The sequence below is a fragment of the Heloderma suspectum genome, chromosome 3 (assembly GCF_057233095.1).
Source record: "Heloderma suspectum isolate Gila_16-S chromosome 3, 16-S_ref, whole genome shotgun sequence".
NCBI classification, from domain to species: Eukaryota; Metazoa; Chordata; class Lepidosauria; order Squamata; family Helodermatidae; genus Heloderma; species Heloderma suspectum.
This window is the reverse complement of record NC_139460.1, coordinates 210,329,612-210,344,456: the sequence shown is the minus strand read 5'-3', so window position 1 is coordinate 210,344,456 and position 14,845 is coordinate 210,329,612. Positions and strand designations below refer to the sequence as shown.

Sequence of the window (14,845 nt, the reverse complement as noted above, 5' to 3'; positions counted from 1 at the left end):
CTTCCCTGTGCACATTTTTCTAATGCATTCAAATGCATGTCTTTGTTTTGCAGAATGCATCACAAATTTGGAATTCTAATCACAAATTGTTTTTGGACGCATGTTTAGTTTCAGGATTGGGTAATCTCACCTAAAAGTGCGAACCCAACAAATGTGTCATTCATCCATGGTATTCAACAGCATTCACAAGACTACCGTAACATGTCAAAATCATCTTAGAAAGTTGTTCTGAATAACTGAACCCATAAAAATTGGGTATAGTCTTTCCTGAAACCAGATAACAGACCCACCTACCAGTCTTCAATACGTAATCACCCTGATTTCATTTTAGGGCCAGACCTGCTCATCCATCTTTCTCTGTCTCATCAGGACGTTTAGAATAGTTTACCATTTGGGGACAGTTGTGCTAACCAAATGTTATGTTCAAAAAATGAGAATTCTTGGAAGAACTAGTAAATGCTTTCAAAGTATCATTCTTATGCATTTTCAAGGGATGATGATATACGTATATACAAACATGAGTAATTTCCGTGGAAATGAAATTATAGTTCTTCACACATGATGAGTGAGACATTTTGAGCACGTATTTGGTAGTGTATTTCTTTAACTGGTGGAAGGCATGTGGTACTTGCCTTCCACTGGAACATCAGGTTGTATCCAATGCTCTCAAATCTGCTTACGCAAGGGGAAATTCCTTCCCCCTCCTTCCCACTGGAACCCCCTTTGTCTCCTGAAAAGCCCCTCCTGAGGATGGGGGAACCTCAAGAAAGGCCTGATATATAGTATGGTGAGTACATTTCTGGTTGTTTAAACCACCTTTGCCTGTCTCCCACTGCAGACCCCTGTACCTTCTCTGAGGACTTTCTTGAAGGTCCTCAAATCTTCAAAGGAAGCTTTTGGGGGACACAGGGGACTGCACAGTGGGGAGAAAGGGCAGAAAATCCACTAGCACGTTGATACAACCCATTGTCTCCAAGTGGAGCACTTTATGCTGCTGTGTAGAGCAGCTCTTTGCTTATATGGGAAGACATAAGGTGGCACACTGAGGATAACCCTGGGGGAGGGATAAAATTGCTCCCTGCCTCTGGTGAAACCAATAACTGGAATGAGAGTCAGGTTTTGCCCCTTTTCAACTGTGTTCCAGATCCTGATTCATTTGCTTGTACCATGGTGGCTACTCAAGTAAATGGATTTCTATAAATCCAGGCTATCATCTTCTTTAGAAATATGTCAGATATCAGCTTTTTTTTTTTAATGGCCATTCCTATTCCAATTTCAGAGCAGTCCCCCCCCACACACCAGCATTTAGTTTGACCGCCTTTTGACAAGGCAGATGGTATAATCATAGACAGCTGCAAAGAGGCTGATGATCACTAAAAAGAACTCCAAATACAGGCTTCCAGGCAATTCCTGGAAATTAAAGCATAAGTAGAAGGAAGAATAGAACATGGACCTTGAAAATGACTGAACAGTTTATCCATATTTCATGCCTTAGGGGGAGAATCTGATTTGGGTCTTTATAGAAAATATTTGTGTAAAAAGCTAGTTCTACTTGCTGGTATACTGAAAAGACTTTGGGTATGATCTTAATGTTGCATCCTTCCCACTCCTTCTGTGTACTGCCTCATGTACTGGCATTTTCTCCTGTGAGCAGAGAGCTCCATTTGTGAGACAGACTGGAAAGGGCTGAGTATGTTTGGTTCTCCTTCTAAAGTAGTTTTAGATTGGATTTCTACTGCCTTTCAATCTGTAATAAAACACTCAGTAAAATAAAGTACCCAGTATAATTTTATGTATCATATATTTATACACATACAACTAGGGATGGGAGAACATGCGATGAAGTTCTCCGAATTCCTCCTCAAAGCTCAGTTCACCTCATTCACATTCCCGAATATGAGCATCTTTTTTCCCTATTACTCTTTCACTGGATAATCCCACCCATGGGGTTTCTTATTTTTAGCAAATGCTTATATTTCTGGGCCTAAGGAACTCTCTGTCACCATTACTCAGAGTTCCACAAGCCAACCCTTTTCCGCTGCCACCAATTCTCTTACAATACTTTAAAACTTCCTAGTATCACATAAGAGGCTTCAGCATGAGATGGGCACACCAATAGAGACAAGATGAATTATTAAACAGGTTAATTTATTAAAGGGATATTTTGTACATAAGAGAATACTAATATTTACTTTGGGGTTTTCAAAAGAATGCTTGCTGACACTTTAAGGACTCAAGAGTCACTGTTGCTAATACAAGCCTCTTAATGACTTCTTTTACCTCAGGCCACATTCCCTAAACCAGGGGTCCCCAACCCCCAGGCCACAGACTGGTACTGGTCCGTGGCCTGTTAAGAACTGGGCCACAGTAGGGGCGTGGGAACCCCCCTTACCTTGGGTCCACGGGGTGGGGGGAGGTGATCCGTTCCCTCCCCCCACGGAATCCTCGCTGGCCCTGGCCGGCTCCGCTCCGTGGCGAGTCCATAGAGCTGCTGGCCGGCTCTGGCTGCTGGTGGACTTCTGGCCTCTGGGATGCAAATGGCTTCCACTACGCGGACGCCATTTGCGTCCCAGCAGCTGGAAGTCCGCCAGCAGCTGGAACCGGCCGGCAGCTCAGTGGACTCGCTGCGGAGTGAAGCCAGCCAGAGCCAGTGAGGATTCTGGGGGGGGGGAGGGACAGATCACCTCCCCCCCATAAACCCAAGGTAAGGGGGGTTCCCACACCCCTACTACGGCCCGGTCTCATCCCCTCCCAGTCCGTGGAAAAATTGTCTTCCACGAGACCGGTCCCTGGTGCCAAAAAGGTTGGGGACCGCTGCCATAAACCATCACTCCAGCGAAATACACTCACAGCCACTCCTAGGTACAGTCTTCCTCTGACTCCCAAAACTCCTCCTTTTGTATTTCTGGATACTAGGGCTCCTTATCTGGGTTTTAATGCCAGCTTGTGAAACCGTCTTCTGGCAAGATCTTAGGGCAGCCTCCAGGAATAACACAACCTGCTTCCCACTCCTCATACATCTTCACCAGCCATGTATAGTTATCCCACAGAGAAGGAATAGCTTAATATTCATACCTTGGCTATTCACTTTCTCCTCAGCATTCTCCTTGTCCTTCTATAACAACACCCACCAACCAGCAGGCCTCTCCCTCTCTGACTACCTGCAGACTCCTTGAATCCCTGTCAGCTCCTTAAATGTCATTTCCCAACTGCTCTTTTCCACCTAGCAAGAATCCCCAGCCAATCAAAATGGAATTTACCTGATCCAGGCCCCATCTATCAATATTCAAAGCAACTATTTCTCTCTCTCCCCACTTCAGAATGTCACCAAGCAGCTACTACTAGATCAGTCTTTCAGCACAGTAACAACACTAGGCTTCAGGCCTACACAGATACATTATAGCCTAACACAGAGTATTTACTGAACAACAGTTATATATGTGGCATTTCTTCAGATTGGGTGATAACACAAATGTTATATCAACACAGAAAAGGCCCTGCTCCACATGGCCATCATCCTAGTTTCTAATCGAGAGGATCTGAACAGCAAGACTGCGCCACATGATCTCAAGGAGGTAGTAGGGTTTAATTTGTAATAGCGTTCTCTGAGATCCACTGGGCCGAAACCAGCCTTCCCAAACCTGGTGCTTTCCCAGCATTCCTGATAATTGCCCATGTCGGCTGGGGCTAATGGGAGTTGAAGTTCAAATTGCACCATAAGTAGCCTACACTAGTAAGATGAAACAATAACTGGTTTATTTCTTCATACAGTTCTCAGTCTGGCATCATCTTGGAACTGCACCCAAAAGCATGGGCCTAGAGTATGCTCAGTTCCAACTTTTCTAAAAGAGGCACTTTTGCCTTTTTACCACTTGGTGGCAATAACAGAAACATATATTACATTCCTCCCCCATTAGTGTATACTACCAACCTACAGGCAATAAGCACAAACAGAAAATGAAAACACAGAGAATAAAGATCAGAATATGCTAAACTAGTTAGTAGATACATTGATCTTAACCCATGAAGTCTTCTGTGTTTACAAATTCAGCCTCTCCTTGGGTGTCTCTTGGAATGGTGTAGAGTCACTGCAAGTGTTTCTGGCTCACCCACAGGTGCCACTGGATCTTCTGTCCCTGAAGGTATTTCATCAGGACGCACACCTAAAGCAGTGGTATGATCTGATGCAGGGACTGTGGTCCTGTCAGTCTCTCTGGTTGTAGCAAGCAGACAATGTAGCGGTACCATGCCGATTTGCTCTTCCACCTCAGCCTGTGGATCCTCTGCTGGAAACTCTTCCCTGTAGTTCAAGCGCACTTGATTATGATGTTGCCAAATACATCTGCCATCTGACAATTCCACCACCCATGAAAGAGACCCTACCTGTGCTATGACATGACCTGACAGCCAAAATGGAGGTCATAAACTAGGGCACCTACTGCTAGTGTCCTTGATGCTGCTTTTAAGTCATAATAGAATTTTTGCGCTTCCTGCTTCTCACACACCTTAGTAGCCTCATCGGGGTGCAGAGCACCCAGGTGTGTATGTAATTTCCTGTCTTTTAGCAGTTCTGCTGGTGATTTCCCTGTGGTGGAGTGTGGTGTGACAGACATGATACTCAACAAGGAACCTGGCCAACTTAATCTCTAAGCCACATGCCATTTTTTAAAGTCCCTCTTTCAAGGTCTGTACAGTTCTTTCTGCCAGGCCATTTGAAGCCAGGTGATGTGGTGCAATTCTTACATGCGTGATATGATTTTTCTCCAAGAATTCTTGGGAAGTTGCACCTGTAAACTGAGGCCCATTATCACTAACCACCACCTCTGGCAATCCAAAAGTAGAAAAAGAAAAGTGGAGCTTATCAACAGTAGCTTCAACGGTAGTGAATGACGTTATGTGAACTTCAAACCATTTGGAATGTGCATCTGTTATTATTAAGAGCATTTCCCTCATAAATGGACCAGCATAATCCATGTGAAGCCTTGTCCAGGGTCATTGCAACCATTCCTATGGGTGTAAGGTTGCTTTTGAACAGCATGGCAAGTAGATTGACAAGCACCACATTGCTGCACTACAGTCTCCGTCTCTTGATCTATCCCTGGCCACCACACATAACTCTGTGTGCTAGCCCCTTCATCTGTACAATGCCAGGATGTGCTCCATGAAACAACTTCAGCACAGCAGACCAACTGCTTGGTGGTACAACTATCTGAGATCCCAGTAATAAACATCCATCCTGGATACTCAAGGGCTTTCTAGGCTGAGAGTAGGGCTGCAAATCTGTGCCTCCCACCTGCAGTCCATCCATTTGTGACCATCCTTCGCACTCTAGATGACAGAGGATCTTGATTAGTCTCCCTTTTAATCTTTGCTGCATCTATTAGGGATGTGGACATCACTTCAATAAGAAGAACGGTTTCAGTAGGATGGGGTATTGACTTTGGGCTATCAAGTAATGGAAGTCTGCTAAGGGCATCAGCATGCTCATGGCATGACATGGTTTATATTCAAATTTGTAGTCATAAGGAGATAACGTCAAGGCCCATCATTGGATTCTAACAGATGTGGTTGGGAGCACTGCCTTGTCCTTGCCAACCAGACCCTGAAGGGGGGCTATGATCTGAGAGTATGGCAAAACATCTGCCATATAGATATGAATGGAATTTATTTACACTGAAAACCAGTGCTAACCTTCATGTTCTCTCATTGTGAATAGTTTTTTTCTTTTCTTTTTTCCTGCTGGAGCCAGTGATCTTGATGCATAATTAATGGAGCCAGTTGTCATCTTTCGTGTCCAGACCAAACTCCGCTCCACCAAACTGTAGCTACCGCCACACCGCCAAGCTGCGGTTCAATCAGGTGGCAGAAGGATTAGCCGGCACAGTGCACCATTACCAGGGTATGCCCGATTGTACAACAATCTTCGAGGAGGCTCCTTCCATGTACCCCAATGGAGCCAGTGATCTTGATGCATAACTCTGATACATCAGGCATCTGGTGTGCTAACACTGCTCCTACTCCTTATGTAGAGGCATCATAAGATAAAAGGAGTTCTTTACAGATATCATAATGAATAAGGAGCGTGGACGACTTCAAAAAGTTCTTTGCTGATGCAAAAACTGTGACTTGGTCTTGATGCCAATGGAATCTTACCCCTTTTTGTAAAAGCTTATGATATTATTGATATTTGCTCGGTTGAGGTTGAGCAGCCTTATCCAACTCCAGCCCATAAAACTAGGGCCCATCCTTTCACTACAACTAAGGGCAATTTTAAGGTCTCATTTGCATATTTCACCTCTACATTGATACTACCTCTCTGTCCTGACTCAGCACACTTTTTCCAACAGAGTCCACTTAACTGGGCTGGGAGCCCTGCCAGCAGAAGTCACAATTAATGATAATGGCCTCTTCAAGGCTGCTCCTACTCACATCAGCCTGATAAGAAGTTTGTCACAAAGCTGTTTGTCAAGCAGTCCAAAATTCACACCAGGCAAAGTCCTGAGTATGGTATGCAGACAAGGGTAAAGCAAGAGGAGAAGTAAGATTGAATCTGAAGGTCTCAAGGAAGTCAAATTTCCAAGGCAGAAGTTCAGGATCACAGAACATGCACAGACTCCAGAAGCAAACAAGGACATTGTTTTTAACAAACTCACTCTGTCTGTCTGGCCACCTTTTATTGCAGCCACAGCCGGGATATGGCCAACTCCCAGCTGCAACTCATTAATGAGCTTTCCAGTGAAGCGGGCTATAAAAGGAAGGTTTCACAGAGCTAAATTCCTTGCTTGCAACCTGACGCTTCTCCTGAGAGGCTGGGTCTGCAGTCTGTGTTTTATTCTTCACCACTCTTGAGGGCTGGGTGGTCTCATTATGTCTGGCTCAGAGTCCGATTCATTCTGGGAAGGAAGAAGCGGAGGAGGGAGGCCCCTATTGGGCATTCCAGAAGGGCCTGCCTTCTCTTTAGCTGCACATCCACTATCCTCCTGCAATGATGCCTCTGGAAAGTCCTTAGGGGAAGGAGAGTTCTTGAGCTCAGGTAAATGAAGTTCCTTCTCTGAAGAAGGCTCCTCAAGAGGGGCATGGCATTCTCACTGGGACTTAATGACCAGTATTTGTACATATCACCATTTTCAGTGTTCCAAACTGTGGCCTGTTATCCTTTGTCTACGAACAGTTATAAATAGCTTCACTGATAATGGACGCAGAAGCTCCTGTATCCACTTCCATGGTTATGCTCTTTCCATTAGTGGTAACATCCACTTGCAATGGTTTTCTTTATAGTTTCTTTTTTCTAGCAATGTTATATATGGTGTATACTTCATATGTGCTCTCAGCAGTCTCTCTTGCACTTGCAATCTGGTGAATTGTCTGGTTGTTGTGACCTTCCTGTCCCTTTTTCTGTGTCCTTGTACAACACGCTTTGGCTAGATGGCCTCAGTTCAGGCACAACCAGCACTCACTATTCCTGTGGGGGCATGGGTGAACATCATGTTTACCTCCACACTGAAAACATCTCTCTCTCCCTCTGGAGAGTCCTTTTCGGCTATTGTTACCTTGGACAACTAATGCATGGTAGCAGAGAGTGCTTGGACATCTGCAACTCTAGAGCATTCTGTCATGTTTCCCTTTGCCCCTGCTGTAAAACTTCAAAAGCCAAATCAAAACAGACAAGAGAGTTCAATTCCAAGGCTTTTAATCCACTTAATTCAATGGGTCATTCAGATGCTAATTGTCAGTGACCCACAGTCTACAAAGGAAATACCTTCTGGGAGTTCAAAGGAAAACTACGTAAGTTGCCCCCCACCATCTGGGGAACAGGCGAGCTTGCTGTCCTGACTTAAGGGGTGGGGATGGGGATCTGCCTCTATCTTGTGAAGATTCTAAGCACAGCTGTTCCCACCGGGCCAATCAGGCAGATCGCCTAGGGTCTGCCCCTGCCATTTCTCTCTTGTCTCTGTGTCTGTGTCTAGCATCTAAGAATTCAGGCTCTACCAGCCCCCCTTCTCCCTGTTTGTTATCTCTCACAGGGATGGGAGAAGAGAGGCCCTCTCCATCCAGCTGTGCCTTGGAAGCTTGAGGATTAGGCCTATCCATCTCTAGGGATGGTGGAGAATTCCGCCACAGACTCCAATGACTCCATGGTAGAATGGAACACTTACTTCCGCCTCCCCATGGAATCCTCTTCGGCCGGATCCTGTGGCTCCAGATTGCCAGCAATACGACCGCCATGCTGTATTGCTGGCTGAAGGGGACTGACTGTGGATGCAAATGCAAAATGCAAATATTTGCGTAGCCTATTGCGTGAATGAAAAGCACGGCTGCAAATGGCGTCCTGAATGCCATTTGTGTCCGCTGTCAGTCAAGTCCCCTTCAGCCAACGATATGGCATGGCGGTCGTATCGCTGGTGCTTCAGACCCAGCCGGTGGCTCCGCAGAATCACTGTGGAGCAGAGCTGGCCAAAGAGGATTCCGAGGGGAGGAATGGATCACTTCACCCACTGCGGGTATAATCCCCACAGACCGGCAGGTAGGGAATCTGCCCATCCCTATCCATCTCTGTCCAGGCCTGGGAAATTTCCTCCCCCACGTTTTGTGGTTCCTCTTCAGACTCTGAGCTACTCTACCAATTGCTGCGCTCAGGGGCAACCCTGACACATTTTGAGCTACCATCTCCATGCCTTGCACAATTTCCAGGGCTTTCTTAAAGTCTAAATTGCATTCTGCCAATAGACGCCTCTGCATCCTATCATCATCTACGCCACAAAGCAGCCGATACCTCAGCATGGCATTCAAGGTATCTCTAAATTCACAATGTTCTGACAGGCGACACAGTTCTACCACCTAGACTGCCACAGACATCCCAGGAGAGCATGAGAAACTGTTAAATCACTGCACAATCTCTGATGGCATGGGGTTGTGATGATTTGAGACAATCCCAATCAAATCCTCAAATGGTTTGGCACCGGACTTTTCAAGAGCCTCTAAACCTTTTATGAGTCCATATGTCTTTGCTCCACAACCAGTCAGTAAAATGGTAGGGATGGCAGAGAATTCTGCCACGGATTCCAGTGAGGCCGGATTCTTCAGAATCTGGACCCCCAGAATCCATGGTGGAACGCCCCCCCGCCCCCCCATGGAATCCCCTTGGGATGGCACTTACCTGGGGTGGATGCGGCGGATGCAGCGGCTCCAGTGGCTCCGGCGGCTGGTCTCCTGGCGGGCCGTGGCTGGGCTGCTGCAGCTGCCATTGCTGTCCTTGTAGCTGTGATAGGCTATGTAAGGATTTATGTAGCCTATTACGGCTAACCCCCTCCCAAAAAACCCCCAGCATACGCAAATGGCGGCGGCTACGGCGGCTGCCATTTGCGTTCCCTATTTTTCGCCAATTTATCTTACGTAAATATTTATTTAAGATAAAACGGTGAAAAAAAGGGGAACCCAAATAGCGTAGTGGGTGCTATTTGCATTCCATTATTTTTCGCTGTTCTAGCCTACGTAAATATTTACGTAAGATAAATTGGCGAAAAATAGGGAACGCAAATGGCAGGCGCCGTAGCCGCCGCCATTTGCGTACGCTGGGTTTTTTTTGGGGGGGGGCTAGCCATGATAGGCTACGTAAATTCTTACGTAGCCTATCACAGCTGCCTGGCTGGATGCAAATGGCGGCCGCTACGGCGGCCGCCATTTGCATCTGCAGCAGCCCGTCCGCGGCCGGAAATCCAGCTGCAGACAGCCCTGGCTGGCTGCTCCGCAGCCTGGCTGTGTAGCGGAGCCGGCCATCGAGGGTTCCGGGGGGGAGGACCGGATCGCCTCCCCCCCATCCCTCCCACCGCGAAAGATTCTGCGAAAAGGTAAGTGAGTTTCTTACATCCCTAACAATGGCAGACTTCTTGCTATCATCATCAGTGTCATTAACAATGAAATACTGGGAAAATCTCTGCATATTGCAGCCAGGCCTCCTGATCAGCACCAGACTCCTTAATTATCTTATAACATAAGCAGCCATTTTCCAGCCACACTGGTACTTACAATGTGTGAAGAACCAAAGGAGACTGATGTATTCAGTTTACCTTTGTTGCCAGTATAAAATAGGTAGCCTACATCAGTAACATGAAACAATAACTGGGTTATTTATTCGTAGAAGTCTCAATTGGCATCCATCTTGGAGCCACACCCAAAAGCCCAGAACATGTTCAGTTCCAACTTTTCTAAAAGAGACACGTTCTGGCAGTCTTCAAGGGCACCACTGCATAAAGCTGGGCAGCTTCAGAGGTTCTTGGAGGAAACTGATTAATTGGACCCGTTTCAGTCTGGTTTCAGGCCAGGGCATGGCACTGAAAAGGTCTTGGTTAGTCTGACTGACAACCTACTCTGGGTAAAAGATGGGAGTGCTACCCTGTTGATCTTCTTGGATCTCTCAGCAGCTTTGGATACCATTGATCATGGTATCTTACTGGATTGCCTTTGCAGGATGGGAGTTGGGGGCACTGTGTTACAGTGGTTCTTCTGCTCCTACCTGCAGGACCATTTCAAGAGAGTTCTAGAGTAGTACTGGGGAATCCCTGTTCTAGCCCATGGCTATTAAGCTCTGGGATACCACGGAGTTCTATTCTATCTCCCATGCTGTTCAACATCTATATGAAGCCGTTGGGTGAGGTCACTAGGAGTTTGGGGGTAGGGTGCCACAAGCACGCTGATGATACTTAGCTCTATCTCTCCTTGTCATCAGAGTTGGCTGAGGCGGTGAAGGTGCTGGACCAGCGCAAAATGCAGCAGCTAGACTGCTGACCGGAACATTTCATAAAGATCATATGACACCAGTTTAAAGGAATTGCACTGGCTGCCAAAACACTTCTGGTTGGAATTCAAGGTTCTGGTAATGACATTTAAAGCCCTAAGTGTCTTGGGACCCCAATATTTGAGGGAGCGCCTCTCCCTATATATGCCTTCCTGAGGACTGAGATCTGTTGGAGGGGCCCTCCTCTGTGCCCCACCGGTACGAGACATACACTATAGTGGGACATGGGAGAGGACCTTCTCTGCTGTGGCACCCCAGTTGTGGAATGCCATCCCCTTGGAGGCCTGATTGACGTGTACATTAATTTCATTTTGCCACCAAGTAAAAACATGGTTTTTTACCAAAACCTTTGAGGGTTGAATGCATTCCCTAAAGTAGCACACTGTTTTAACTGTTTTATTGTTTTAGATTTTAATTAGTACTAGCTTTTTTAATAGTTTAATATATTTTTAGCTGTTCAAATTATTTATTGTTTTATACTGTTTAAATTGATTTTATCTGTATGCTGCGCTGAGATCTTAATGATATAGGGCAGGATACAAATGTTTTAAACAAACAAACAAACAAACTACCAGGCCCCAGAGTCTAACTTTCCCTGCTTTGTATCCTGAAAAGCTAATCATTGTAACATCTGGAAGACTAGTATTATAAAAAGCGGTCAGAGGAAGGGTGTCTGTTGCCTGGCATTTGGATTAAACTGGGAAATGTATCAAGGAGTTGTTACGGAGAGCTATTGTGTGTCATGAAGATTTAAAATTACTTATATTGCCACATTCATCATGATCGACACACATATTGCAATGTCTTATTTTCTGCATTCTTGGTACACCCTTTCTGAAGTACGGACATATTAGTGTACAGTAGGGATGTACGAAAGTGACTTACCTGTTTGCAGATTATGTTTATGGGGGGGGGAGGCGTTCCATCCCTCCCTCCGGAATCCTCGATGGGGGGGGAGGCGCTCCATCCCCCCCCCTGGAATCCTCGAATGGCCAGCTGTGCTCCACGGCAGCTCCACGGAGCTGCCAGCCAGGCCCAGCCAGGCCAGAGCCGTCCGCAGATGGATTTCCGGCCGCGGAGGGCTCTGGGTAAAAAAACAAAAACAATGCCCGCGTATGCAAATGGCGGCGGCTAAGGCCGCCACCATTTGCGTTCCTTCTTTTTGGCCGTCTTAATCTATGTAAATATTTATGTAGACTATGACGGTGAAAATAAAGGGGAATGCAAATAGCGTAGCGGGTGCTATTTGCATCCCTTTTTGATTCACCGTTTTAGCCTACGTAAATCTTTACGTAGGCTAAAACGGCGAATCAAAAGGGGATGCAAATAGCGCCTGCTACGCTATTTGCGCTCCTCTTTATTTTCGCCGTCATAGTCTACATAAATATTTATGTAGACTAAGTCGGCCAAAAAGAAGGAACGCAAATGGTGGTGGCCGTAGCCGCCGCCATTTGCATACGCAGGTGTTGTTGTTTTTTTAAACCCACCCAGCCATGATAGGCTACGTAAATCTTTACGTAGCCTATCACATCTTTTTTTTTTTTTTTTAACCAAGACTGGAAATGGCGGTGGTGGCAGCCGGTCGGAAGACCAACCGCCGCTGCCACCGAAGCTGCCGCCGGAGCAGCCGCCGCCGCCACCTGGAAGATCCGCCCCAGGTAAGTCTCGTCCCGGGTGGGATCCACGGGGGGCGGGGGGGTAGCGGGCCGTTCTGACACAGATTTTGGGGGGCTGAATGCACTGGCATTCAGCCTTACCGAGATCCGTGGCGGAATTCTCTGCCATTCCTAGTGTAGAGAGAGTCATACTATGGGGCCAGATGGTAATAGACATTCTTCGTCTTTAGTAATGCACACCTACACATTAGTATTAGCCCTGGTGATGATCTGAAAGTTCCCTATTAGTATAGAGGCTAATACTATTATTATTAATAGTTAATAATAATTAACAATTAATAACAATTAATAACAATTAACAATTAACAATTAATAATTAATAATAATAATAATAATTAATAATTATTATTAATTATTATTAACAGCAGCAACATAAGCTGCTGAAAGCTTATGTTGACCAATATGACATGAGGTATCTTGCTCTGTGTGCCACAAATGTGAAAGCCAGTGTGTAACAGTGGTTAGAGTATCAGACTAAGATTGAAGAGACCCAGGTTCAATTCTCCAGCTGTGAAGCTCACTGGGTGACCTTGGGCCTGCCACACTCTTGCAGACTAACTCCCTTACAAGATTTTTGTTGGGATAAAAATGGGGAGGGAGACCACAGATACCACCTTGAGCTTCTTGAAGGAAAGGTGGAATGTATATGTAGTAAATAAATATATTTGATATTAAATATAAGTGGAAACTAGTTCACAACATCAACATAGCACAACTAAGAACACCATCAGGGATCCAATTGTTGTAAGGGAACAAAACTGGCCTTTCTACAGGGAAGAGACCTCTGCGCCCTCTCGGTGATTTCCCTATGTACAGCCCTTTACCTTCTACTATAAGGGAATGGTTGCTACAAATGCCTATGGGGAAAAGGACAGCACCACACTTAGAGACACTGTTACAGTGAAGGCATATGCCCTCTGCCCCTGCCACTGGGTGGCCTGGTCCACTAAAAGGGATAATCAAGGGTGTTGATATTTATCTGTGCAAGTGATGCAGTTACAACTCTTGTAAGTATCTAAAGTAGGACCAGCCAGCAATTGGACAAAGATATGGCCCAGAGATACGGGGATCAGATCTCAGCTGTTGTTTCGGAATGACATCTCATTCATAGCAGTCATTTGTTAATGTCCATTTGCATCAACAAAGGAGGACATCCTCTGACAAAGGCAGATGTTTTGCAAATCTAATTATCTTACATTGCAGGCAAAGATGACTCAGTTGCCAGAGGCTGAGAAAGAAAAGATAGCTGAACAAGTGGCTGACTTTAAGAAAGTCAAGAGTAAGCTTGATGCAGAGATTGAAATATGGGATGATACCAGCAATGACATCATTGTTCTGGCTAAACGGATGTGTGTGATTATGATGGAGATGACAGACTTCACAAGGTAATTATGCAGGATTCTTTTTTAAAAAAATATATATATTTGTAAGAGCTAGAAGCAGTTGTCATATTCCAAATGGAAAACACACAAGTGCTTATAATGACAGGTGACAAATGAGTGTCAAAACTAATAGAACTGAAAACTGAAGTATTCAGCGTGAAGTACTGAGATGCCAAGATGAATGTTTAAACCATTGTACAGTGCTTGCTCTGGGGAGAAGCAGTGTGATGTTTATCTTTGTCCTTTTTTGTTTTCCTTCTAATTTGCTTGGAGTTATTTTCTTTGGTTGATCCTTTTAGCACTGCTAAACAATGACGTGACCTAATGAGAGTGAAGTCCTGTGTTTAGGAAACAAATCATATGAAAACTGAAAAGCCTAGAAGTAATACAGCATGTGTTCTTCTTCACTGTGGTTTCTGGGCATATCTATACTAGAAACTTATCTTGGTTTTATAATCATTTAAACATCACAGCTTTATCCAATGAATCATGGACATTAGAGTTTGGGGAGGGTGATGAGAATTCTAGTGGTGGTGGTGGGAGAAATCTCTATCTAGCAGAGTATTACAGCTCCCAGGGATCTCTAGGGAGAAGAAATGACTATTCAGACACTTTAAATTGGTTGTGTGGATGTGGTTTTGTATAAAATACTGGACTTTTTCAAAATGCTAAGATATCAGGGCTGGGTCTACTGATCGGAATATATCTAGTAGCTATTTCTTTAAAAGTATGGGTTATATTCAGTTGGACCGGGTTTGCATGTAACGACAACTAGGGATGTTGTGGACACCCAACTGGGTCCAGGAGTCCGTCTGTCCCCCACCCACAACCCCTGGATCACACCTGCTGAGCCCCTTCCCTTGCTTGGGCCCGCTCCCGCCCTGCTGGACTCACCGTGACCTGTCTGGTGAGCGCCCACAATTTTGCCACTTTTTTTTTTTTTTTACAGAACAAAGGGAGTTTAAAAATGTGCATATTTAAATATGCATAGT

General features: G+C 45.3%; 1 protein-coding gene across 1 annotated transcript in view; it reads left to right on the top strand.

Moving 5' to 3' along the window:
* Positions 1-14,845, top strand: part of CTNNA3 (catenin alpha 3) — a 1,165,030-nt gene that overhangs the window by 1,018,254 nt on the left and 131,931 nt on the right. The window contains exon 14 of the mRNA XM_084845397.1: positions 13,675-13,856. Coding sequence (XP_084701523.1) covers positions 13,675-13,856 — 182 coding nt within the window. The remainder of the gene's footprint in view (positions 1-13,674; positions 13,857-14,845) is intronic.